The sequence below is a fragment of the Anas platyrhynchos genome, chromosome 27, assembly GCF_047663525.1.
Source record: "Anas platyrhynchos isolate ZD024472 breed Pekin duck chromosome 27, IASCAAS_PekinDuck_T2T, whole genome shotgun sequence".
NCBI classification, from domain to species: Eukaryota; Metazoa; Chordata; class Aves; order Anseriformes; family Anatidae; genus Anas; species Anas platyrhynchos.
Genome location: NC_092613.1, coordinates 6,552,773 through 6,578,488, shown reverse-complemented (window position 1 = coordinate 6,578,488; position 25,716 = coordinate 6,552,773). Strand labels below are relative to the sequence as shown.

Here is a 25,716-nt window from a genome sequence, read left to right as displayed (position 1 = left end):
AGCACCTCCCATCCCATCCCTATGGCATGTGCCGGCCTCGAGCTCCTGCCCTGCCTCACAGGGGTGCTGGGCACACAAAACCCCGAGGGGCTGCACTGACCACATCCATAGACCATGCCCCGTGCTGTGCCTGCAGAGCGTTTCTGAGCTTTTTTTCAGAGCTTTTAGAGCAGGTGGGCGCTGCTGTGCTATGGACACTTGGAGAAAAAGGAGACGTTTTGCTAGCCTGCTTGCAGCAGCTTCCCCTGCTTCAGAAAGACGGAGGCGAAGTCAGGACTTCTATTTTATCAACTCTTATTTTATTCATTTATAAATACTGTTGTGTTTACAAGCATCATAGATGTGAATATTATTCCCAAACTTTCAAACACATAATACTTATAATACTATATAACAACAACCAGTAAAACAAATCATTCATCTCAGGGTTTGGAAGGCCACTCAAAGTTGCATAAAAATACATTCTCTCCCCATCTCGTAAGCTAGTCCTGCTTTCTCCAAGGAGTTTATTTACAAAGAGCCATCATCAAACTTGCAGCCACAACAGGCGGGTTCACCCCAAGCAATAAAAATGAATTCACCCCAAGCAATTGCTTAGAAAAAAAGCTTTGTGTTCTCCAATGGAGACCACGTCTGGCAAATGGTTCAAATAGGGATCAGTTTTAAAAACTGCTTGCTTTGCACTCTGTCCCAAGCGCAGAATGCAAGGTCTCCTATTCGCCACCTCCTCAGTGCACTGGTTATGTCAGGCATTGCGCAGTGAGACCAAAAATCATCCTCACGAGTTTGGTTTGCGATTACATCGTCATCACCAAGTACTCACAGCTTTGGCTAGTCAGCACGACTAAACTGGTGGTGGGGCCCCCGCCCCGCTCGAGGCATGGGGGGACAATCCAGTGCTAAGCAGACAACTTCATCTAAAGTGGTTTGGCTTCGCGAGGGGCCGCGCGGAGGGATGAAGCCTCCTGCGCCCTTCGCGTCCTGTTCCTTAGGATAAAACGCAATGAGCGTCCGGGTGGGAAGGGGCAACACGTCAGTGCGGGATGGATTTGTCAGATTGGGTTGAACCCTCTCCCTAAACAGATACCGGGCTTCCTCCCACGGCCAGGAACCCTGCGAGAGCAGGGACTTCGGTCTGAGCTCCTGCCCCTGGTCCCGCTGGGCACGCACAGCCTGGCGCAGAAGGAGGGGGGCAGCACAGGGGGCCGGGCTCCTGCCCCCAGGAGGGACGAGAGAGCCCAGGTCTGGAGCGAGGGGTGGACCACTGAGAAAACACCAAGAAATGCAGAAGTACTCACATAAAGAGTGCACCAAGTGGGAACGGCGTGCAGAAAAAGCATTGACCGGATCTCAAGACTTAAAGCTGTTAAATATAGCAGGGTTAAAATAAAGTCATAAAAAAAAAAAAAAGAAGAAAAAGATGCCTGGCTTAGGCAGTGCTCTGCAGAAACCCTGATGCCGTTACCAGCTTTGGTCTCTTCCTCCCCAAAGCACAGCAGCAGAGGAAGGGCCTCAGTGTACCAGGAGGAACGGCATCGCGTGGCGCGCCCACGTAACGCCGCTGGCTGAAGAGCGGCGGAGGAGGAGGCTCCGTCCGGAGCTGCCAGTGTTTGCAGGGCAGCTCCAGCAAGAGCCAGAGAGGTGGAAACAGGCAGGACGGGGAGGGGAAGGAAAAAAAAAAGAGAGTTAAAAAGAAATGAAACCAAAAAAAAAAAACAAAACACCCAAGGGAGAGGAAAATACTCGCACTTTCTGAAGGAATAACCAGCAAAAGGTTCCAAAAAGCCCAGGACAGACCAAAAAATGTTACCCTGCTGAGCGAGCTCAGGAGTTACGCTCCGGATTCAGGTGTCTCCTCTCTGCTCCCAGCCCGCCCGGCCCAGCAGAGCTGGGTGGGACTTGTGGCAACCTCTGAGATGGGTGCCCGAGCCACACGGAGCGGGGAACTCACAGGGAGAAGGAAACGAGAGGGAAGGAGACGGGAAGGGGGTTGCACCCAGCAAGAAGTGTGGTAGAGGGAAGGCATCTTTTGGGAGGGGTCTGTTAAAAGGGGAAGCTCAACAGGTCTGGTACCAGGCGTCGCACAGCACCTGGAGGAGTCGCTGTCTGAATGCCCATAGAGAGAACAATTCCAAACTGTTCTGAGTACGTACAACATCAACGTTTTTGTATTTTTTTTTTTTGATTTTTTGAGGTTTCCTTCAAGGTCAAGGCTTATTGCAAGCTTTTGACAGATTAAAAGACTTTTGTCCTAGAGATACAGCTGCCGGCGTGCCCAAGGGCAGCTCCTTCCTGCCCCTGGCACGGGGGCAGCCCCCGAGGCACGCGGGAGGACGAGCTGCACCGAGCTTTCCCCCAGAGGGAAGGGTGGCTGGGACGGGACTCTGGCATTCCCTCTCTTGTCTCCGTTCCCCAGAAACAAAACTGTGCTCCAGCTGGTCAGCCCGATGCTGAAAACCAGCGCACGGTACCTGAAATACCCGACCAGACTCCTCTAGGGCTCTGCCTTCACCGACAGCTGGCAGGGAGATGCCCCACACGCCGGTAGGAGGCCGGTTCCTGGCGTGGGCACAGCTCCCTGCCAGGTGATTCACACCTGAATGCACGTGAAGGCAGCAGAGGATCTCTTACCGGGTCAAGCTTCTCCTTCAGAAGGGTTGGTGAGTACCGGTGATGTTATCCTGAGAAGCAAGAGCCCGGAGGCAGCGAGCAGATGCTGCTGGCCGCAGAGCGGACGCAGCGCAGGACGCCATCCCCCAGGCTGCGGGGGCAAGGCAGGGTGAGGGATGGGGGCCTCGTGCTGAGTCAGCACTCATTTTCTGAGATCTTACACGGAAAAAAAAAAAAGGCTCGGTCTGCCGGGGCAAAAGGAGAACAAGGTCTCTGTGCAAAGCAGCCCGATACAGAGATCAGCTCTGGTGGCTTTCGCAGCATCGCTTTATGGCCAGAGTCCCACATCCCAGGTGGGCTGATGCACATCGGCAGAGTCCCAGCCCACGTTCACATTTCCCACCTGGAAAGGGCTTGGACGTGCCGGTTTAGTTCTTTTGGCGTCACTTTTTAAGGTAGAAGCTACCTACTCCAAACCGGAGTCCAATGCCATATCCCGGGCTTCTGGAAGGAAAAGTTTTGGCAGCTCGAAACCAGTCCTTGTGTTTCTTCTTTCTCTTCTCCCTTGAATAAAATGTCCGAGATACCACAACATGCTTAAATTAAAAATCGTAAAATGGCAGGGGTGCGTGTTGTGGGGGAAAAAAGGGCAGGAAGGGAATGTACAGCAAAGGGCAGGGCAAGGCAGGTGTGACGTTGATCCCACGGCTGAAATGCTTGCTGTACGTGTGACAGGAGGAAAAGAGGGGGTAGGGCTTGGTGCGGGGTTGGCAGCTCGTGTAGGACACCCCTCCTCGTCCTGCCTTCGCTCAGGCTTCCTATTTGGAGAGCTTGCTGATGACACGAATGAGCGCTCCGTTCTCGTCCTTCAGCCTTTGATTGTCCGACTTCAGCTCCGTCAAAATCTGCGCAAAGACAAAGACGAGGCAGGGTTACAGCTCGGCGGGATGGCAAAAAAAACCCTGCAGCTCCAAGGAAAACCAGCCGGGACGGCGTGGCCAGCTCGGCTCGTGTCCTGCTCCCACCTGCAGCTCTCCTCCTGGTGCCGTGCTCAGCACCGCGGGGTGGCCACAGGTCCTGCGGGGTGGCTGTCGGACACGGAGCACAGCAAAGCCCGCGCGGGAAGCGGTGCCCCAGCCCCTGCACTCAGTCGACACCCGGCTGGGGGAGCAGGAACCATTTCTGAGCTGTTTCAGCCCAAACCTGCTCCCAAAGGTCAATTAGGGCTTGGCAGAAAACTATAAAGTTTCATTTTATTTTTTCCTGTATTATTTTTCCCATTTGGCCAGGACTAGAGGGGAAAACAAAGGCCTGACATTTTTTCAGCTTTGGATTTTTAATTCAGGACGGGACCAAGCCTGCTTTGCAAAATCTCTTCAGAATAAAAAAATCCCTCCGGGATCCCGCAGATGTTTAACGTAGGTGCTTGTGTCGTGGCAGAACACACCAGAGCCACCTCCTTGGTGCTCTGTGGTCGTCTGATGCTGGGGCTAAAACAGCAGCTGCACTACAGCCAAAAGCCAGAGAGCTTTTCATCAGAAACTCAGGAAGAAAAGACTTCAAGGAGACCTTTGCAGCATTTCTTGCTGGCCAAAAGAAAGGCCCCAAGCCTCTCATTTCCCACACTGCAGGTGGGTATTGCTCTGAGAGCCCCTCCGAGGACAGCTCTGCCCCAGGGGGAGCCTGGGGTGTCCCCACGGGGCGGTCACACCATGGGACCCCCAGCCACAGAGTGGGGCCACCCCACAGCTCAGGCACAGAGCAAGCTCAGCCCTGACTCATCTTGGATCTTAGAGGAAGGGAGATGGGGAAAGCATTTGCGGTCTCGCTGTGCCCCTTCGTTTCCTCCCGAGCTTCCCCCAAACCCCCGACAAAGCACGCTGCCTCCCATCCAGGGCACTGGAGGCGTTCAATCACCCGCTGTGGTCTGCAGCTGGGCAGTCCCTGTCCCCTCTGTCACGTCCTAGGGGGGCCCTGCAGGCTTGAAGGAGCCCATGGCTCCACCAGGACAGCGGTTGGAAATTCTGCCCCTTGCTTTGGCAGAGAAAACCCACCGTGTGTGCCCGTGAGCACCAGCAGAGAGCAACCACCCCAGTTCCACAGCCCCCTGGGAGCTCTGCTGGTGGCTGTGCTTCCTAACCATGCTCAGTGCAACTCTGGTGATTTATCAGAAAAGGGAGGAAGGTAACGAGGAGCAGAACTTCTTGAAAAGCTTCCTGGCTTTCACCCGATTCCATCGGTTCCCAGTGAAGCTTTCTGAAAGCTAAAAATCAACCTCGTGAACTGGAATTCCTCCCAAGCTGCGGGCACTCAGGGCAAAGCAGCCTTGCAAAATAAGTTGCAGGTGAAGCAGGCTGGCAATACGAGGGCCTGGAAAATGAAGCTTTGTAAACGTCTCGCTGGAAGCAGCAAGGAGGGGCGCAGCCCGGCGCGCAGGGTGCCGTGATGCCGAGCACACTGCAGCACCAGGGGCTTGTCCGAGCGGCTCTGCTCCGTGCCTGTTAGCTGTGGCACTGGAGAAGGTGACACTGCGGAAACGATGGGGATTTGGGGGAAAGAGATTCTTTGAAAAAGCGCCCCTGCCAGTTTAAAAGAGTGCCGTGACTGCAGGGCTGCGATGTCTGGGGACATGAGGAGACAAGGCTTACGGGTAACAGTCACATCCCGTGCTAGACCTACGAGGAGTTGGAAAAAAAACACACACAGATGAGCTCACAGATACACAGCTCTTCTCCAGCTTGGACACAAGCAGGGAGTTTCAAACCTAGAAGCAAGCAGGGGACGATCAGCCCGTCCACGGCTCGGCCAGCCTGCAGGGGGGACGCGGTGGTGGCACCCTGAGCAGGGGTGGCAGCAGGGGGAGAAGCGGAGCTGCGATTATTGCCTGGCGGGAGAAGAGAGCCAGCTGACTGCAGGGTGTGAGGCGGTATTTCTGAGGGTCTGGAAGTGGTTGTGGTCAATTCTCCTTCTCAGAGCTCAAAACACGTCGGGAAGGAGATTGACCAAAACTCCCTGCTTATGGGAACGAGGTGAGGCAGTGACAAGGTCCAGGATATTTCTGCAGATTTCAAGCAGGATGCTGGTGGGATTGGTTCCTCTGCCCACCTGCCCACGAGGTGGAACACCCCGTCTCGGCCAGCCCCCAGCTCGCCTGGGACGAACACTTGGTCTCGCACTGAGACTCCCGGGAAGGGAAGCCCCAATTCCCCCGGTTAGTTTGTTTCCACGGTTAATCATCTTTGATATAATTTGTGCGCTAAGAATAGATTTTTTCATACCTTAGTGCCACTTCCAGCCCATTAGAGCATAGTGCTTCTATTTTATTTTCTTTTTTTAAAAAAGCTGTCTGTAGGGACCCAAATATCCCTACTAACCTGCAAAAGGCAGGCAGGGCCCGCAGAAAGAAGCATTTACGGCTTTATTTTAGCACCGAAGCAGCAAGAAGGGATGTAATTTAACAGTGTGAAGCGTATGGCAAAGCTACAGAAGGCTTGCCCTTGGATTTCCAACACTAATTTTTCTGCAGTGAATTTAAAATACCAGGTGAAAAAAAAGAAAACTTGGTTGGTCGGCCTCCTGCTGCTTGCCCTGCCTCATAACCAGGCTGCAGCAGGCAGAGGGGATGCTGCAGCTCTGAACTCAGACTGAAACATCTCACTGCCTAAAAACGAGGGAAGGAGCTTGTTTTCTCTGCTCAGCTGAGCGAGAGGAACTGTTGCAGACTGCCCAGTTTTAGATTTTTTTTAAAAAAATCCCCTTCCTGCCTAAAACCTACGTTTTCTGTAACATCCTGAGAAATATTTAGCTTAATTCTGACTTGGCACAGTCCTGTCTGCTACGAGCCAGCTTCTCACTGCCCTCAGCCCAGTGACACCACGACCGGGCTCACACCATAAAGGCACCACCTTCGAGGTCAGGCCCTGGGAGGGGGGATGCTGCTGCTGGTGCCACCCCGAAGGCATTCGGCCATGCTAAGCCCCGGGGAAGCAGCCGACCTCCCGCTCCTCCGCAGCCACTTCAGCGCCATCCATCGGACTCCAAGCCTTGGCGTAAAGCAGGGAGCATGCCCTCCTAGTTCTCTGCTCAACGGGGGAAAAAGGAAAAAGCAAACCCTGACGCTGCGGGCGGAGGACAGCACCTGCCAAGCAGAGCAAGGGGCAGCAGAAATTAAGGCAGCCACCTGCGGAAAAGCCCTGCCTGCAGCCGGAGCAGGGCCAGCAGCATGCTGGCTCCTCGGGCACATGCTGCTTGGAGCCCCCGAGCTTCATCAGGCAGCCCGGGGAGCGGCGAGGCAGCGAGCAGCTCGGCCACGGGAGCGGAGACCTGCCTGGAAGAGTGGAAGAGGGAGGCGAGATGAGCCGGAGGGGAAGCGGCTACAGCTCCTCTGATTCGGAGGGCTTGGCGGGCAGTGAAAGCCTGGCTACCACCCGGGTCAGAGCCCTGTTCTCGGCCAGCAGCTGCTCATTCATCTGCCTCAGAGTGTGAATCTGTTTGAGCTGGTGGAGATTCTGCGGAGAGTGACAGGAGTGGACACAGAGATACAGAGAGAACACACCACGGACACAAAAGGGCACAGAAAGGTGAATTTAGTCCACGAGCAGTGAAATAGAGAATAAAAGAAAAATTAGTGGCAGTGAGTGCTGGGTAGGCAGCAGCTCAGATGCACACGAAGAAAGCCCTACAACACACTGAGGGTGTTTGGGAACCTTCCCTTTCTCCAGGGGCCTCCACAGCCTTTAGGAAGGTGCATTTCCTACAGGGCAGGCCGCTCTCTGGCTGGCTATTTTCTGATTTATTGAGGTGTAAGCTCCACCAGCACACAGCCACGGAGTTACTGCTCTGAGAACTATCACCGCTGACTTCCCACCTCCATGGGCTATGAAAGCGCTGCTGGGAATTTCTTTATGTCTCCTTTTCTTCACGTGTCTCCAAAAGCTAAAGCAGCCTGGAGTAGCAAAGAGCAACCAGAGCTCCACGGGAGGTTTTATTTATGAATTAATCACCCGTGGGTGTCACTGTCCTGCCGTGGTCACCCAGACACATCACCTCACAGCCCCCGTCCCTACGGCACCTGAACTCCTGGGTCTGCCCTGTCCCGAGGCTCAACGTCTCTCTCATCTAGAAGTGCAAGCTTAAAACACTGAAACCACTCATTTTGACGACAGCAGTACAAGTGACAGCATCTTACAGAGAAGGCACTCGAAACACGGCGTTTTTAGTACCAGAAGGAACACAGAAAGGAGACAGGACAGTGCTGGAACCCAGCCTCCGATGTGGGACGAGCACAGTCCCAGCTGCACAGGGGGACACACGACACGGAGGCAACGCAGAAGGAGAAGCAGAAGAGGGCAGAAGCTGTGCAGACATCACCGTTTCTCGTTCAAGGACCACATTTCCCCAGAGACACTGACATAAAACCTTATGCGGGGCGTTTACACCGTGCGTGGAGCCAGGGGCTGCCTGAGCAGCATCCCGTCCTTACCCCTCGCAGCTCAGCTCGTCGGGCAGCGGTGCCGCAGGAACGGGGAAGCCTCTGCCAGGAAGGAGGGGATGCAGGCACAGGGCAGCGGGAGGCAGGCAGGGGAACGCCCGCCAGAAGAGGAATTTGAAGTTCAAGTGAAGAAATCCCAGCCCACAGCAAAGCAGCTCCCGTCCTGCCCGCAAAGCGCCGTGCTGCCTGCGTCCCCCTCCCTCGCCTGCAGGGAGTAGAGGGAAGGGTCCGCGGGGAAGGGAATTCCTTTCTGCCATTTAATTGACAGAAAGTGGTCAAAGGGAGTTGCTGTTTGCAATAACGAAGCTGTCCTGAACCAGAAGAGCACTGGCAAACCTATGGTGACAGGAGGAACTTCCCCCTGACTGCACAGGAGGGAGCTGGCTGCAGATCCCCACAGAACCGCTGCGCCCCAGGACATCCAGGACGTTTTGTTGGAGGGCTCAACCCTGTACAAACGAGAAGTAGCCCAGGAAGCCCCCACCCTCCAGCTCAACTCGAGCTACCCAAAAGCCTTGGCTCCTCATTAAGGAGTGAAGATGCCTCATCCAAAAGCCTTGCAAAGCCGAAAGAAGCGATGCAGCTGAGTGTGAGGAGTCACGGAAAGGATGGGGGCCGAGCCCCCCCAGCTGTCCAAGCGATGAAGCCCCCCCTGCCTCACCAGCCCTGGCCTTCAGCAACGCAGTTCTGACACCAGGTAGACCGGCAGGTCCCGAGACAGAGCTATGGGGCAGAAGAGCTCCCGGGACACCTCAGCAGGGACACTTCTCCCCAAATCCTGGCCACCATCCCCGTGGGCAGGCTGTCCTGCGCCTGGTGAGGTCAGACAGATGTCACAGCTCAGGCTGTGGCTGTCCTGTGAGTGACGGTCCCCAGGAGCTGCAGGGGGATGCTCAGGCTGGAGGAGCATCCCCGGATTACAAATATTCTCCGTTTCCTTCCAGGGAACTCAGCTGAGCATCTGGCTGGCAGAAAAATGTCAAACATATGTAAAAGGGGGTGCCGTGCTACGGGAGGTGGGAAGGATTGCGGTCAGCTTAGAGACCACCTTGACTTTTCCATACCAGTACAGCACAAACCAGCAGCGTGGCACGATCAGAGGCAGCTCAGGCTCAGCACCCTGCCGCAGATGATAAAAAGGATCACCTATGCACGAATGTGTGTGCGCTGCAGGTAGGATGGCTTTCTATTTATCATGCTCAAAGACACCTAGAGAAGGCTGGAAAGCTGGGCCTGAAGCCAAGGGCAAAGACCAGAATCTGGACGACACCGCTGTGATTGCTTATCACTCTGCTGGATACCTGGCTTACAGAAAGCAGGCTTCTCGGTTCAGCTGCACTTGCCTTCAATTAAAGGATTTTGTGCCTGCAACACTAGGGGAAATAAAAATGCCCAAAGCATGCACAATGTACAAAGCCAGGAGGTGCAGAGCTGCTACAGAATAAAGAAGCTTCTGTGACCTTCAAGGAAAATTGCTGTGTTAAGTTGGGACCTCAGGCACTTGGCATTGAATTCAGTTCAGTGCAAATGCTAATTTTCTTTCTCCTTCCTCAGCCAAGTTGCCTTATCTCCAGTCAAATTCTGCAGTCACTTAGGAAAATGCTGTACCACCCTGTCACCTTCCCAACAGCAGGCCTGCAGGAGCAACTCTAGCATCAAGGAGTTCTTTGAGATCACCAATTTCATCCTGCTCCTCTCCATTTCTTGACAGCTTCATCAGCAGTGGATAAACTCACGACAGGAACAAAGCTTGGGCTGAAGAGCACAGCATTTCTGTCACAGCAGCCCAGGACCTTTCTGTGATGTTGCTGTGCCTCCTCTCCCAGAGAAGTCAGCTGCTTTCACCTTGCTGCGGCTACACCTGAAGCACTGAGCTGGACAAAGACCAAAAGGCTGGATGTGAGCCAGGATGGACCAGTTCAGTTCAAAGACTGGTGGGCAGAATCCTGAAGACTGCAGTGTTAGTCAAGATGTAATAACTTGGCATGGTTGGTTATCTCCCGTTGCTGCTCTCCACCTTAACAGAAATGGGTGGATTTGCTTAAATCGCTTATTCCTTCTGATTCTGCTCAATAGCAATTCAATTAGCGAAAGTAGCAGGAATGCAAGTCCAGCCAGCATTAATAGGTTTGATTCCTGGCACTACTTCCACCCGAGGGATTAACGCAGATGTTCTGCAGAGGTTATCTCACTCTGCACAAACACAACCGGGCCAACTCTTCAATTTTAAGACGTGATGTAAGTGGACATGGAAAGTCTCTTTTCCTTACAGACTTGCCCAGTACGTTTTTATTGTCATGGATTTCATACTCCTTTTTATTAAGTGGCTGTCACAGAAGAAATGTCGCAGCACACACAGGTGCTCAGCGCTGTACCGGGTCTGGCTGGGATGGAGTTAACTTTTCCACCGCAATTGCAGCTTGAGGATTTGATAAGGAAACACAGTAGGACCTCAGAAGAGGCACTTTCAAATTCCGTGTCTATTTATTCCACTAACAAAAGCTCATTTTGGTTGTTTAATGCAGCAGGAACACAGCAGGGAGCAAAGAGCAAGCATCACTCTTGAGGATCTGATAGCTCATTTCCAGGTAGACCACAGGCTGCTTCAGCTCATGCGCTGTCCCCAGCAGTGACCAGCAGCTTCAGGGTAATACAAGAACACGTCAAACTCCTGGCAGTGCTTTTCCCAGTGCACCATCTTGGCTTCCATCAGTCTGCAGCTCCCAACTAGCTGAACCAGAGGAGCTCTGGCAGCATCCAGCAGTCCCTACAGGCACCTTATTTCACTAATTGGTTCCTGAACCAATATAAATGTTCCAAACCGACAGACCACTAGGGGACACCAATTTGTCTTTTTACTCCAAGGCCTGAGCTGGTTTGTGGAGTAATCTACAGAGTGAGAGAAACAACACAAAATGCTACTACTGCCTGTATTTCTCTTGAAGGCCCCATTTCTGTAATGATGGGGAAGAATCTCTGGAGTTAAATGTTGCCACCTGTGGAGTGGACAAAGGACCTGAAGCTCAGGCACATTCAGTCCTTCCCCTTCTAGCTAGCACATCCACTTATTTTCTCCTCTTTGAAAGAAAAGAGAGCCTTTGCAGTAAGACTCCACCAAATTGTTCTGTGCTCACTGCAGCAGAAGATGCAGCACAAGCCAGCGGGTCCTTCAACGATGTACCCTTGGTAAATACATGAAGCTTGAAATAGAAAAATGAAGTTGGAGCCTCCTGGAGGACAGCAGGAAATTATTTCCATCAGCACACCGTGGCGAGAGAGCTCACGGCTCTCAGCCCTGTGTCTTTTGTTGGTAAAGTAGCTTGGTCCCACCTGGATCATGCTCAGAGGGAAGGGAAGCACAGGGCACTGAGCGAAGAGGAGCATTCTGTGAACACGAGCACGAACATACAGCATCCAATGCTGTAACACTGCAAGATCAGTGAGAAGGTTCAGGTGTTCCTAGGCGGCCAACACACTGCTCCCTGCCCTGCAGTGCTCCCCGCCAGCCCCATGCTCCCAGGGCATCCCAGCCATGGCAGGAGGCCACTGTCCTCCGAAGCAATGCCACGAGAGAGAGGGGAACGCGAAGGAAGCAGTCAGTGGGGGACGTCCCGTGACAGTAAGCCATGCTGTATGTTTCACCAGGAAGCAAGTTCCTCTTTGCTGAAATCCATTCCAGGCTGACTTACTGCCACAGCCTTCCAGTGACATGCTTTAGGAAGGGAGTACAGGAATACAATCACTCTGTGTTTTTTTCCTGGCTAGTGTGCGTGATCTCAAAAGCCAGCTTTGTCTTCTTACCCATCTGGAGAGAACCGCAACGGCTTAACTTGGGCCGCAGACTAGCACAGGGGATCAGCAAACTGAAACTCATGGATGCCACAAAAGGTTAGTTTTAGAAAGCATTTAGGGAGAACAGCCTTCACAGTTCTCAGATCAAACAGCATTAACAAATAAAACATATGGTGCAATCGGAGCAGTTTTATTACTATTTCATGTTTGGAGAACATAGCCCTTAAATTAAGTTCTCTATGCATAAAGGAACACACTCAGAGGTAACAGGAGTCCCCTCCCATGTATACTTTTAATATCCTATTCCTGGGTGACAATCCCCAAAGACATTAACACAAAGCATAAAAAATAGAATAGAGTGAATAGATTATTTCCTACCTTCATCTCCTCCTCCATTTCAGAGAGTTTCCGCTCCAGGGCTCGCTTCTCCTGTTCACAAAGATTCGTAACAAAGATTGTCATGTGAAAAACTTACAGAGCATTTTCTTTTAAAGAAAAGTAAGTGTCTTATGTATGAGCAGTCACTGAAAAGCATCTCAGAGCAATGTGCAGGTTACCAGCCTGATCAGATGGGACACGGCAGCTGGTCAGCCAGCAGGGGATCCGTGCTGCGGCCCATTTAGGCAGACCTCTCAGCCCTGAGCTCTCTTCAATGAAGCTATCCCACTACGTTTAGTGACCCCAGCTTTCAGGCCTTTCTGATGAAATGTGATTTTGAGCTGTGCAGGTGAAGCCGTGCAGGTAACTGTACTGCACGTCCCCTGCTGCAAAGGAGATGATGACAAAACCCGCAGAGCCCATCAAATACCAAACAGCGACCAGGGAAAGGAATCTGGAAATCCTGCTTCTCCCAGATAAATTTAGGAATTTAGAGCTGCAAAACTGACTGACTGCTGCAGCAGATTCTGGGAACCAACCAGTACACAGGCGCACAAAATACAGAAGCTGTCCTGAAGCACTTAATGCCATCCTTACTAAGCAACACTCTTTTCTCTCTGTTAGAAACCTGCGTTTGTACCTGCTGTGATCCTAATGCAACAAAAATAATGCAGAATGCTGCCCCATCTTGGAAGCGCCCTATATGGGTGGGAGATAGGGTGTGGGGGTGAGCTCCCTCTGGTTGGGCATGTCCTGCTCAGGGCAATGCTCTCACTGACACATTTGTTTGTTTTTAACAAAAACAAAGCTCCACCCATGTCACGACTTCCCCCAGCTGCTGGTTCAGATGGCAGTGATGGCCGGCTCTAACTTTAATTAACCATTAAGGTATGTGGTGGGAGAATGTGAGATAATGGCCATCAGCTGAAGCAGGGGAGGTTCTGACTAGATACAAGATAAAAAGTTAACTCTGAGGATATTTAAGCACCAGAACAAGGGGCCATAGCTGTGGAGCCTCAACACTTACAAATCTCCATGAAATGACTGGACAAAGCCCCGAGGAAGGCAGTTCAAATTCAGCACTGCCTGTGCCTGGTGTGTGGACTACAGACCTCCCCGAGCCCCTTCTGACCTGGCTGAAGGTCATTTAGGGCAGAGACAGCCACACGCTGCAAGGTCAGCTTAGCTGCTGCAATAAAGCTGACTGCTCAGTTCGGAGGAAGGAGCAATCAGATGGTCAGATTTCCAGTATAATCGTCAGACAGACACCCAGCTGGTGTTGTGCTTTGCTCCCCTCTCCGCCCTGAAACTTTATTTACAAGGAACAATAATATTTTTAAAGCATAATGGATCAACAGCCCCTTAGGACCATGCACCACTATTTGTTGGTCTGTAGATTCTTGTAACAAAGGAATGAGACCAGAACGTGGCTGATCTGCAAAGAGAGCAGAGAAGTCGCAGGCGTTGAAAAGGTCAGAACACAATTATCACTGTGAACTGCTCTGCAAGGCAAAAATATAACTTATCTTTTAATTAACACTTTCCTTCAAGAAATTGCTCTGCCTTGCAGAGGAATTCAAGGCAAGGATCGCGACTCAGAAGAAAGCAGACACATACCCTTTTCTCCATCTCCAGCATGCTAGACCGGTCAGAAGTTTTCTCCTGTTTCTGCTATGCAAATTAAAAATAGAAAGCTATTAAAACTGAGAGGATTTCATAGGATGCTGTACAAAGGCCTAGATAGCCTACAGAAGCACTTGCCCAAAGAAGCAGTCCTTAGAGTATCACTCACACCACTCTTATTTCTGCAAAATATACAAGTCCCCTCTGTAGCACCCTCCTTCCCATGAGCTAAACAAATCCCTCCCTGCACTGAAACACGTGGTGGCTTGTCATGGGCCAGTGCTTGGTTTCTCTAGTCCAGGAGTTGGTTTCTGCCTTACCTGGGCTGCTTTTTCCAACTTCGATTTGATGTCGGCCAACTCAAGCTGGGCTTCTTGCAGTTTTGACTTCAGCTTTTGATTTTCAGACAGGGCACTTTCATATAACTGAAATATGAACCAAATATTTCAATTAACCAGGCTGCTCTTAGGCCAGTGCACAGACCCAGCTCTGCCACACCACTCCACAAGTCCCAGCACTGAGCAGAGGCAGCTGCAGGGTTTGCATCGCTCCATACTATTAGCTTTCAAGGATTATGTTGAAAGTTTCAGAAGAAAAATAATCTGGAGTGTTAGAGCAGCAAAAAATAATTCTGTTGGGTATGTATACTTGGGTCATGCTGGCAGTGCTCGGCAACATCTTTTCTTGCTCCTTCACACATCCCTCCCAACATTTCTCCAGCCTCATCCCTCACTCTTCCTTCCCAGATATCTGACTTTGCATGGTGTCCTTTCACCCCTTGTCCTTTTTTGACCCTCTGAAGAGCTGTGGCATTTGAAAAAGGCTACAGTCATTCCCAAAGGCAATGGAAACAGAAAACGAAAAGAAATTGTTTTGCTCTTTTGTGCCAAAGACTCTCAGTGCAGGTTTCTGCAGCAACAGGCAGCTTCTAAGGTGCATGCATTGACAATAATCCACCTGAAAATCCTACCTTTTTATAGTCCCTGTTACTCTCCTCTTCTGCTCTGCTGCTGAGGGCAGCTAACCGGTTCTCCCTCCGGGTGTAGGCACTGGAGCGGCTGGAGGCACGATCGCTGTAGGAGGAGGAGTCACTGGCAGGAGTAGGGTTTGTAGCTGCTTCCAACCTAAAATGCAAAGAGGATCTAGCACCATGGAGCAGGGACAGTGTCAGGACTGCCTGTCTGAGCCTGCCAGGCTGGGGCTCGAGGCTGTGCACAGGCTCTGGGACTGCTGAGCACGCTCCTGCTGCAGCACAGTGCCCGCGGGCAGGGAGCAGCAGCACCGAAACAAGTGGGAAAAGTCCAGTGGGTATCAGCCCCAACCCCAACAGGGCAGTAACTTCCCGTGCATCTCCCATCTGCATGGTGGGAATGGGCTCTGTTGCTAACGGGGCACAGAGGGTTTGTCTCTCGTTGTATCTGGTAATTTGGGGAGTGAAGGCTGGGAGCAAGCTGGCCCAACAGTTCTGCTACGGTAAGTACTGAACGGCCAGAAGCAGCTTCAGCTTATGCTATTGGTTTGAAGTGCTGGGAAGCCCTGAAGCCATAGAAAAAAGTACCACAGATAAATATTAAACAGAAAAAAAAATCCAAGAAACAAAACTCTTACCTGGAAAGTCTTTCATGCTGAAAGGAGAAAGGGAAAAAAAGAAAGAAAAATTGAATTAATAACCAGAAGAATTGACAGTTCAATTCAAGAATCGCAGAGCTGCCACGTAGCAGCAGTTTCCTACCTCTGACACAAGCAGCAAGCTCACAACAAGCTACACAGCGCTACCTCCCACGCCCAAACTGCGATTCACCAATTCCTGCCTGAATTTCAATTGCTTCTGCTGCTCTGAAGTACTTCAGATTTAATTTCTTTCCTTAACCTAAAAACTACTGAACCTTGAACTTCAAATCCTAGTTTACGGAATTGAAATCCATTCCTTGGACCAAAACTAATCTATTGTTTCCTTTTTGAATCAAATAATTCTTCTCGATTTTGACCGCTGTCCTATGCATGATGTGGGTGAGTGATTTATGGACCAGAAGCACTGAGCTCTTGGCGCATTCACGTTGGATGTCTGAAAACCACAAACCGTTTTCCTCTCCATGGGCAGACACCTCCCCTACCAAGGAGAGCTTCACGACACCGAGGGGCACACAGCAGAACTGCTCGAGGAAGGGAGAGGAGCCCTCAGCAGCCAAAATATTAATCACACTGCTTGTAGGGTTCTGCTTTCCCCATCGACACCCCAGTGGCCGCGGTGCAGCTCTCAGCTCCGTCGTTGCTCATACACCAAAACTGACCTGGGCCAGCTAATGCACAGGGGAGGTTACAGAAGAGTTTTGCTTGGCACTGTAACACGCTACAGGGCCTGGTTGTGGTAAACTGCAGTTTTTAATGGGGTTTTCTGGACTGGACAGCTTTCTCCTCCAAATGCCAAAGCCAACCAGCAATAGCACAGGTGTCCCGCAGGATGCACCGCCCTGATCTAGCGCTTCCTTCCTGCAAGTTTCTCCATCTGGCAGATGTTTACTCAAACCCGAGGCGCAGTCTGACACTTTTTCAGTCTCTTGAACTGGAAATTGAGCCCGACGTCCCACTACCAGTGGTATTAGCAATGCTGTTCCTGCAAGCGAGCACAAACCACCTGCCAGTGCTACCAGCTATTTCCCTACAGCCTTTTTAAGAAGCGAACACTAGAAGAAGGACATTGCAAGGGAGGAGAGGGGCCAGGGCTGTCACCTCACAGCACAGAGGTGCCCCTCATATCGAGCTGGAACCTCCTGGGCTTCCGTCTGTGCCCGCTGCCTCTTGTCCTGTCGCTGGACACAACCGCAGAGCCCGGCTCCATCCTGCCGACACCTCCCCTCAGCCATTTATCCCCACGGACGGGGCTCCCCTCAGCCTTTCCTCCAGGCTGAGCAGCCCCAGCTCCCTCGGCCTGTCCCAGGGGTGCCCCAGGCCTCAGCTCCCTCCTCAGGACTTGTCAGGACGCAGGAACGTGGTGACACTCTGTGTGCTCCAAGTCGTCCTGCTTTTAATTCATCCTATCCTAATAAAACCCTGATCCCGGATTCCAGGAAGGAGCCTCCCGATGGGGCCTGCCGTCAGGGCCGCCTGGAGGGCCGCCCTCCCTGGGATTCCACCATTGGAGCCACACCAAGGCCGCAAACTGAAGCAGCCCAGCACGTTGACGCCTCATTCAAGCACATTCAAGCTGAAGCTGCTAAACCCGAAGCTCAAAAGGGACGAGCAAAGCCCGCTGTTAATTAGCACACCCTCCCTAGAGCTGTCACAGCCGATCCAGGTGCTGGCACAGGCCCGGAGCCATGACAGTGGGCCCAGCCCTGGGCTCCTTCACTGGCTCTAACCCCTCTCCATGCAGGACAGCACAAGTTTTCTTTGTACCAAGATTCCCCGTTTTCAGCCACCAATGCGTTGGCCGAGGTCTCTGGGGTCTTTTGGCAACAGAGCTCCTCACACTTGCCTCGTTAAGACCTTGGTTGCCCCAGCCTGAGGCCTGGCAGCTCCCCTGAAATTTCGGCCCGGTGACCCGGGCTCCGCGGTTCAGTGGGAGGGGGAATTGGGAAGTGATTAACAAGCCTCTTGCTGGAAGTTATTTGTGCACTTTCTGCTAATCCCTTTCAGTGACAACTCCCCTTACAATGACAAACGGCTCGACAAGTAATCCACTTAATATCAAGCTTGCATTTATTTCAACAAACACACCTGCTAATGGATTTGAACAGAGCTGGGGAAGTCCACACGTGGCGGGGCAAGGCGATGTGAAAACTGAGCAAGAAAAGCCAAACCTGAGCAGGTTCCCAAGCAAGTCTGTGCACTTCCAGCAGGAGGAAAACGTCATTTTTGTCTTTTTTTTCAAATAAGAAACAAATAATCTCCAGAGGCAGAGACAGCAGGGGTGTGCTTCTGCTAAGGAGGGGTGGGGTAAGACAGGAATCATCTTAAATAGCTGCTAGGAACACCGAAGGAAAAAAATAACAAAGCAGGGCCTAGTTTATTGGATTGGAAAACCTCCCTGTGATGGACACGGGGAAGAATTATTTCAGGTTGCAACTGTCCCTGTCTCTCCATGGGGAGGGAGACACCAGTTAGGACCAGGGGACCCGCGGGCCCTGCTCCTGCCAACGCCAGGACGAGTGCATTGTGGCTTCCCTCCTACACTCTCCACCCCAGCACTGGGCACCTCTGGGGCTTCTTGAGCCCAAAGCTGGATTTTTTGTCTTTCTGCAGAGTCTGCTCCGCTTTGCCCTCGCAGCTGCTGAAGGTGCCGCCCTGCACCGCGGCATCCCAAAGGGACGCAGGCATCGCACGGTGCCGAGTTATGGGAAATGTTTGCAGTCACAGTGCTTGGGAACAGCCCGCGTCCTTCCCTCACCCTTCAATTTTCGGGTGCCTCTCACCATGTTGTTTCAGTTAAGTGGTATTTTTGTGACAAGGATGATTAAGCTGAGAGGAACTGGATGAAGCCTGGGTCTGGGAACAAGACATTATAGCCGCTGCTGGAAATAGCCCTGCTCTAATGGAAGGTGCAAAGCAGTTTTCATCAGCAGATTATTCCTTTGCTTGCTGTTACCTTCAGGGAAGGAAGGGATATTTATTTTATTTTAAATCAGTTTCTCGCTCAATATTTTCTTGAGTTTTGCATGGAGGCCAGTGCTGGTATTGAAAGTAGGAGCTTATCCTGTTCATTTTTTTTTAAATTATGATAGAAGAGGGAAAAAAAAAAGCCTGAATGAGAAAAAAAAAAAAAGTTCCACTTTTCAGCTACAGAAAAGGCTCCAAGTAAAAAGGGTGACATGAAAAGCAGCAGTTCTGAGCACAAAGACAGGCTTTGAAGCCTGAGGAAATGAGTCAAACAAAATGATGACCGAAATCTTGTGCACTTGGGACGCACTTGTGCTGCTGGAGAGGTACCTGGCAGGGGAACCGTGAGCTCTGCATGCAAACACTGGAGTACGTGCTTAGCTGAGACATCCCTGTTATTTGCTCACACACAGCAAACGTCCTCAGAGGCCACTGGGACATCACATCGGCAACATTTCCAACAGAAAGCAGCTTCCTTCCAGCCCCGTTCTGCCCTGCTGCTGGCCACAGAGCCCTTGGAAACCTTTGCGGTGCTTCCAGCTGCACCTGCATGGTCATCTCAGTGATCACTGCTCCTCCGCTGACTGCCTCTTCTCTAAAACCACTAAATATGCCACTTCTACTTCTGCAGCATCAGCTCTCTCACCGTGTGGTGTATGTAAGCAGTGAAGAAGGACGTGTCTGCTCGGAGATCCTGTCCCAGAGCTTCAAACTCTGAGGTCAGAGTCAGAAGGTGAAGGGCAAAGCTCTCCCTGCAACATTTCTTGAAATAGAAGTTGGGGTAAACACAGGGAAACTGGAGCCAAGACCACCAAAGGACAAACATGCACTGACATGCTGCAAGACAGGGCTTTCTGCTCCTGATTAGTCTTGACTGAACACCATACAACCTGCTCAGGTTAAGGACGGGATGCTGAGAGATGGCTGCACCACCCCTAGGAACGCAGCGCTCTTTGTTTGCTTTCTTTTTTTCCTGGCAAATCTGGAACTGTGCTCTCAGCGTTGCCCAGACTGCTTTATTTCCCTCGGGACCAGGAGTTTGACTAGAAACGGCAGCCACGGAAGCATGGGGTTGTGAAATCCTCCTTCTCACAACCTAAACAGGGTCACAGCGTTTCAGGGTGTGGGGGGGAGGAGGACCCCGGGGAGCGGCGAGGAGCCAGAAGCGGCTGCCCTGGTTCGGAAAGCAGCACGCCTTCCCCTCCCGGCAGCCAGCACCGAGCCCAGGCCCCGGCGCCCTGCTGAGAGCACCGAGCCCTAAACGTGGAAGCGTAATTTAAGGGGTAATTTAAAAGCACAGAAAGCTCGTGGGCATGCCTCTCGTTTCTGGTGACCCCTTGCTCCTGGACCTGTCATGGAGGGAGGCTGGGTGTCCTGCGTCTCCCCCAAACTTGCCCTTCACCTGCCAGGTCTCTTCTTCTTTCCTCGCGGCCGTTCAGGCAGCCTAGGGGGTGGCAGAGGGCAACAAAGGGGGTTGGTTATTTCTGCAAGCCTCCCAGACAGGGTCAGAGCTGACTTGGCCAAGCTGGGCTAGCAAAACACAGGATATGTGAGATAGGACCTGAGAACAAGGACAAACAGCATCATACCAGGCTGATTTCCCCTGCACACCTTTCTCCTGCCCCCTGTTCTGCAGGCACCGGCCATGGCTTTACTCCTCCAGACCCCTTGTGATGCTGCAAAGTGCCAGGAGCACCCTCGGGACTGGATTTTAGAAACGCGCTCGGACTGTGGAAGGCAGGAGCCTTCCCTTCGAAGCTCAGAAGCTTTTACAGCTGTTGGAAGTTCAGGAAAGTATAATTAAAACCAAGTTCCTCGTGGAAGGTTTAGATAAAATGAAGCCCTGAAAGGCAGCGCCAAGAGGGGGATCAGCCGCTTCTCTTGCCAAGTCAGAAATTGGCCTAATTGCTTCCAATCGCATTCCTCTGTGGCTAGGATCAGACCCAGCAAAGGGAGAGAAACCCTACTATTTACATTTCTTCCAAAAAAAAAAAAAGGAAAATAGATGCTTTGGGAACATTTTATGCTTCTTTATCTCCAATTGGCCAACCTTAGGAAAATCTGCTCTATTTTAAGATAGTTCTCAAGGAGTTTAGTTTGGGGTGTTTTGCTTCCGAGATCCCCACCAACACCCCTGCCAACGAACCACCATTTAACGAGATCCCAGAGCGCAGCTCCAGCCCTGCTCTCCGCCCCCTTCTTAATCAGGAGAGGAAGTTTTATGAACCTCTCCAATTTTGTTCTTGCGTTGGCAACTGTCCCCCTGTTTGTTTTAGAAAATAAATACGAAACAAAGCCAGCTGCTTGTGGGGCCGCTTCGTTCCCTCTTGGACGCGAAGCCACCGGGGATGCTGCAGGAAGCTGGGTGCTGTGGCTGTGCTGGTGTGGGCACTTGGCACGGCAGCTGCAGGGACAACATCTCCAGTGCCCCGTGCTGCTGCTGCAGCTCCCAAATCTCCCTCGAGCCGTGCAAAAGCTGAGCTGGAAGGGGGACAGGCGATGAGGGCGGCTGCTGGCTCCACGTGCAGACCCCAGCCCCATCTCGGCCGGGTGCAGCTCGCAGCGGGGCTCCCCTCGATGCGCCCATCCAGCTGGGTACTGGCAGGGCAATGAGCTCGGAAAGTTTTCCACTGGGTGCAGAACGGTTACAAGATCTGTTTTGAACGCTGCTTTTGTTACTTCTTTTTTTTTTTCTGAGGTCATTGCCTCCCTTGGAAAGCTGCTCTGCTGACCTGAGAGCTGTGCTTTGCTCCAGCTTCCTGCTAGCTGCAGCTGAGCTGATGGATCCTGCTCCCTTCCCGCTAACGCTTGCATTTGTGCAAACGCAAGGATTACAAAATCCCATCGATATGATTAACAATCCAGCGTAGCCAAACCACCTCCAGCTAACCTCCAGCTCCCCAAAGCCCGACGCAAAGTACGTTTTCACAAACTATAAATCAATAGGCTTTGCTTAATAAAAGCTGCCATTACCGAAGCATGATATTAGAAGATCCTCCAAGATGAAATAGTGGCTTTGGCAGCGGGCTGAGACGGATCGCATCGTTCACAGCACGGACAACGCGCGTTTAATCAGAAACAAATACACACGGCCGCGGCGGACTGACGACCGCATCTCCCACAACCCCAAACACATCGAAACGTTTTGCAGCCTTCCAACATTTGTGCGCTTGCCAGCCCCGTGCCTCAGTTCCCCGTGCCTCCCTCACGTGGCCCGCTGGCTCTGCAGCAGCTGCAGTTTATTACCAGGGTCTCTGGGGGATAAAGCTCTCCATGTAAAACGTCAGGCTGGATTGTATTTTAATTTTGGGAAGGCCACAATTCAGAAACCTGGGCTCACTGCTCTTATTTTTCCTTCTTTTTCTAAGGGATCAAATTTTATTGGTGAAAAATTTCATTTTTGCAAAGCGACGCGAGCTTAGACAAAGCTCTCCAGACATGAGGCAACAAAAGCTGAACGGCCAAGTGACCCACGAGGAGAAAGAAGATCACTGCTCCCAAATTTCTTCGGTGTGAGACTGCCACAGGGCTGCAGGCAACAGCTTCTGCCTTGCCCCTGCAAACGCTCCCCTGGGACTCTCCCAGGTGTTATCATCGGGTGTTTAAATACCAATTAGGGCTGCAGCCAGGATCCAGCTGCCTCAAACCAACCTGCCGACGTCTTGGCACGAAGCGTGCGCCGACGAAGCCTGCTGAACACCTCCGTCCTGCAGCCACATAGCATTCCCGTGACACCGCTCCAGCCGCGGGGAGCGCTCGCATGGAAAAGCCATCAGGGCTGCTGCGGGTAGGCCGAGCTGTCTGTGCCACGCTGAGCACCCTGGGCTGTCGGAGTTAAGGCTCTTTGTGCTGTCTCTCTCTCCCTCCTCATTTGTTTCAGGCTAAAATAGCTCCAGACCAGCTGCCAGGCAGGGATCTGAACCCAAATCTGGTTGGGGACATCTGCTCCAAAGATTTTGTTTCTATTGAACTGCCGGAGTAACCTCAGCAATTTGGGGTCATTAAAAAAACAAAACAAAAACATACACAAACAACTCCTTGGAAAAAAAAACAAAACCCAAAAAACTCCTTGGAAAAAAAAAAACACAACCAAGCAACCAATCAACCAACAGAAATCCCACAAAAAGCAAACCCAAATGCTAACAGCTCCCCAGTGTTTTTATCTGACCACCAGTTGCGACTCCAGTGCGGTGGAAATCTGCGAGCACACGGCACAAAGCTGCCTGGAAGGGTACAGGTACGCTGCTGGTGCCCTGGGGACGTGATGGGGCCGAGCTCTGTCTCTCCTGGCCCTGTTTTCTCTGGGTTTGTAGTCCCTTCATGGCAAACACAGCTATAATAGGTTCCTGCAACTGCAGTAACCGCTGGTTTCCAGTTCGGTTTGAAGTGGTTTCCTGCCCACGGTTTCCACCCGCTCTCCCATCGCTTCCCTTGGCCACCCGGTCCCACCCCGCGGTACCTCCCTGTCCCGGCTCTGCCAGCGTGCCCGGTCGGGTGGCTGGACCACGGGCTGAGCCACGTCACACATCTCCTCCTCCTCCTCACCCCTTGGGTATCGCAGGCTCATTCCCTGCTCCATCCCTCGGAGGTGCCAAGCGATGGCGCAGGGCTGCGAGCGGCTCCCCTCGGAGCCCAGCCGCCCTCTCCAGGCACCTGGCGCTGCCTGGGCAGCAGTGGCAAGTTTGAAACGTGGTCCCCGTGCTGCTTTCTCTGAGACCAGTCACCAGCACGCCTAAAACAGCCAGACCATGACACAAGCCAGGTCCCAGGGGGATCTCAACACTGCGTGTGAAACCGCGTCCCGCAGGCCCAGCCCTAGCGCTCCATGAGGATCCTCCGCAGGAGCAGCACAGCACTGCACAGGAGAAAACGAGCAGAAAATGTTACTTTGATAACAGCAGGGTTTCACCCACCCTAGAAAACGCGGCAGGGCTGGGGCACAGGAACAAGCAGAGGTCCGTGAGTGTTCAGACCACTCGGTAGTTAACAGGCTGCCTGCTCTGTCCCTGGGAAGCGAGGGGGTTGAAGAGGAAAGTTTAGCCACAGGGCCACCAGCTGGGTGAGCCTCTTGCTCCGCGGGTCACAGCATGTGCCCTGGCCCATTTTATTTATACCCAGGGATGCGGCCAGGGACAGCAGAGAGCTGTCTGGCCACTGAGTCACAGCAGAGAACAGCGAACTGGGGGTGCCCGGGGGATGGCCAGACGTTCCTGATACACTGCCAGATATGGCCATTTAGAGAGGAAAACAACAAAATACAGAACAAACAGAACCCGGAATGATTTCTTAAAGATACCCATCTAAGGAATACGATGCTTGAGGAATAACCACCGATCAGACCAGGGAACAAGTCAGGGTGAGGAGGAACACGGCCTGAAGTTCATTGCATTGCAGTTTGAGCTCCAGCATCCCACTTTTTTGCTGGCTAACGGAGAGGATGCAGCAGCTTCTTCAGACACTGTACGGCCAGTCAGCAACCCCGACATTAGAAAGAAAAAGTCCTGAGACAACTTCCTTGACCTGATTTCAATTTCTGTAGCATCGTTTTTATCACAACCAGCACGAGTCCAAGCCACCAGATGGCAAGCCAAGAAGATAAGGTTTCCTGGAGCAATGTTTCCAGCACACCCTTTATGTTCGAACGCGGCTGCAGCAGCAGCGCAGTGATTCACACAGGTCTAAGTAACGTGAGAATAAACCTGTTACCATTAACATCTGAAACAAGACCAAACTTGTTGCAAAACCACTCAACAGAGCGCAAACTGACCGTCAGACACACTTATTCAGAGCTCTGCGAAGGCTGTAATCTGAGCAGGCATTTCTACCAGCGCCTCAATGCTCCTGGACATCGCTCCGTGATTAAAAGCCGTCTGGTTTGGCCGCGTTACCAGACCTCTAAGATTTTATGCCATTATTTATGTGTTAATACCCAAAACATGCTGGTTTTATTTGCACACCAAGCATCTGCAGCTCAAATGGCTAACGCTTTTGTGCGTTCGCTTTTCTTCCTTGAAGATTTGCTTTGGATTCTGGACATGTGTCCACATCAAAATCACACCCGGGTGGGAAGCATCCGAGCAGCGATTGCCATGGCAGCAGAACGACCGCGGGCTGGATCTGGAGGCCAACTAACACATGGCGGTTTGGAAAGTTGCTTTGAGTATTACTCTCAAGTGACTTGGTGAAAACATACGGCCTGTTCGAGGTGCTCCTGCATCCCAGATCCCGCTGAGCACGGCTCCTGCAGCCCCTCCAAGGAAAGGCAGGACAAAATCAATGGGTACGGACGATGGAGAACCCTTAACACTTGATTGCAGAGAGCCTGCTGCCAAAAATGCTGCTGCAAAGCTCAAGGAACAAGCAGGGAAGGTGGCTTAATGAGGGAGCAACCCAGCAGCAGACGGGAAAAGCCTTCTACTGGACCTTCAGACATGGCCAGGACCAACACTGACTCTCCAGCCTCTTGAGAAGCGAGTGGCAAGCACCAAGTGATGACAGCCAAGGTGCAGCCCAGCACATGCAGGGGGCTGGCAGCTTGAAGCTCTTCATGGTCTTCTTCACAGCAACACGTGGGATGACAGGACAGGGAGCACTCCTCAAAAGGGAGGCAGGGAACGGCTGAGAAGTTGTTCTTAAAATCTGTGCCGTGAGCCGGGAGCGTGCACTGAGCGTGCATCTCCTCCAGCTTTCATCTTCCTAACCTGTAGCACCCGGGGAAACACAAGGGTTGTGGAGTACCAAGGCACAGAGAGGCGAACTGAAACACCAGTACAGGGCACTTCCTACAAAAAGAACTAGCCCAGCATAAACAAGGTCTTTAAAGGATAAATAAACAAAAAGTGTTCCTCCCTTTCACCTGGTAAAACACACCCAGGGTGATCTGACAGGATGTAATTACATGGTCACTGTAATTGCAGGCTGTGCCATCTCGACACAAAAATGAGGTACCGTAGCTTGATGAGGTTCGAGGGCAACACAATGGTGCTGACCTTGCCCCAGGGCACGCTGCAGAATTTCCTCGGTGTGCCTTTTGCTGGTGCCCTGCCGTGTTTGAGAATATTGCCCTTGTGTGACGTGCAGCGGCTCCCTGCAAAGCGCTCACCCTCCTCGGCTGTGCAGTCGTGGAGATGCCATCAGTGAAAGGTGGGAGAAGCCCACACAACTTGATCCTAACACCTAAGTAGGAATGCTACAAAGAGCAGCGGGGCATGCCATAGGAAAGCGCT

General features: G+C 52.1%; 1 protein-coding gene across 16 annotated transcripts in view; it reads right to left on the bottom strand.

Annotated features, from left to right (window-relative positions):
- Positions 1-277: 277 nt before the first annotated feature.
- The window catches only part of PPP1R12B (protein phosphatase 1 regulatory subunit 12B), a 111,500-nt gene continuing 86,061 nt past the window's right edge, over positions 278-25,716 (bottom strand). For 5 of the 16 annotated variants that reach the window (XM_072028380.1, XM_072028386.1, XM_072028387.1 and 2 more), the window contains 7 exons: positions 15,503-15,519; positions 14,865-15,018; positions 14,215-14,319; positions 13,889-13,942; positions 12,272-12,322; positions 6,938-7,118; positions 278-3,515 (listed from right to left, as the gene is read on the bottom strand). In XM_072028380.1, the coding sequence (XP_071884481.1) occupies positions 6,984-7,118; positions 12,272-12,322; positions 13,889-13,942; positions 14,215-14,319; positions 14,865-15,018; positions 15,503-15,519 (516 nt within the window). In that variant the 3' untranslated portion in view covers positions 278-3,515; positions 6,938-6,983. Of the gene's footprint in view, positions 3,516-6,937; positions 7,119-7,966; positions 11,814-11,902; positions 11,971-12,271; positions 12,323-13,888; positions 13,943-14,214; positions 14,320-14,864; positions 15,019-15,502; positions 15,520-25,716 lie in introns of those variants that run through there. The other 11 variants (XM_038168175.2, XM_072028391.1, XM_072028392.1 and 8 more) reach the window with 8 other exon arrangements.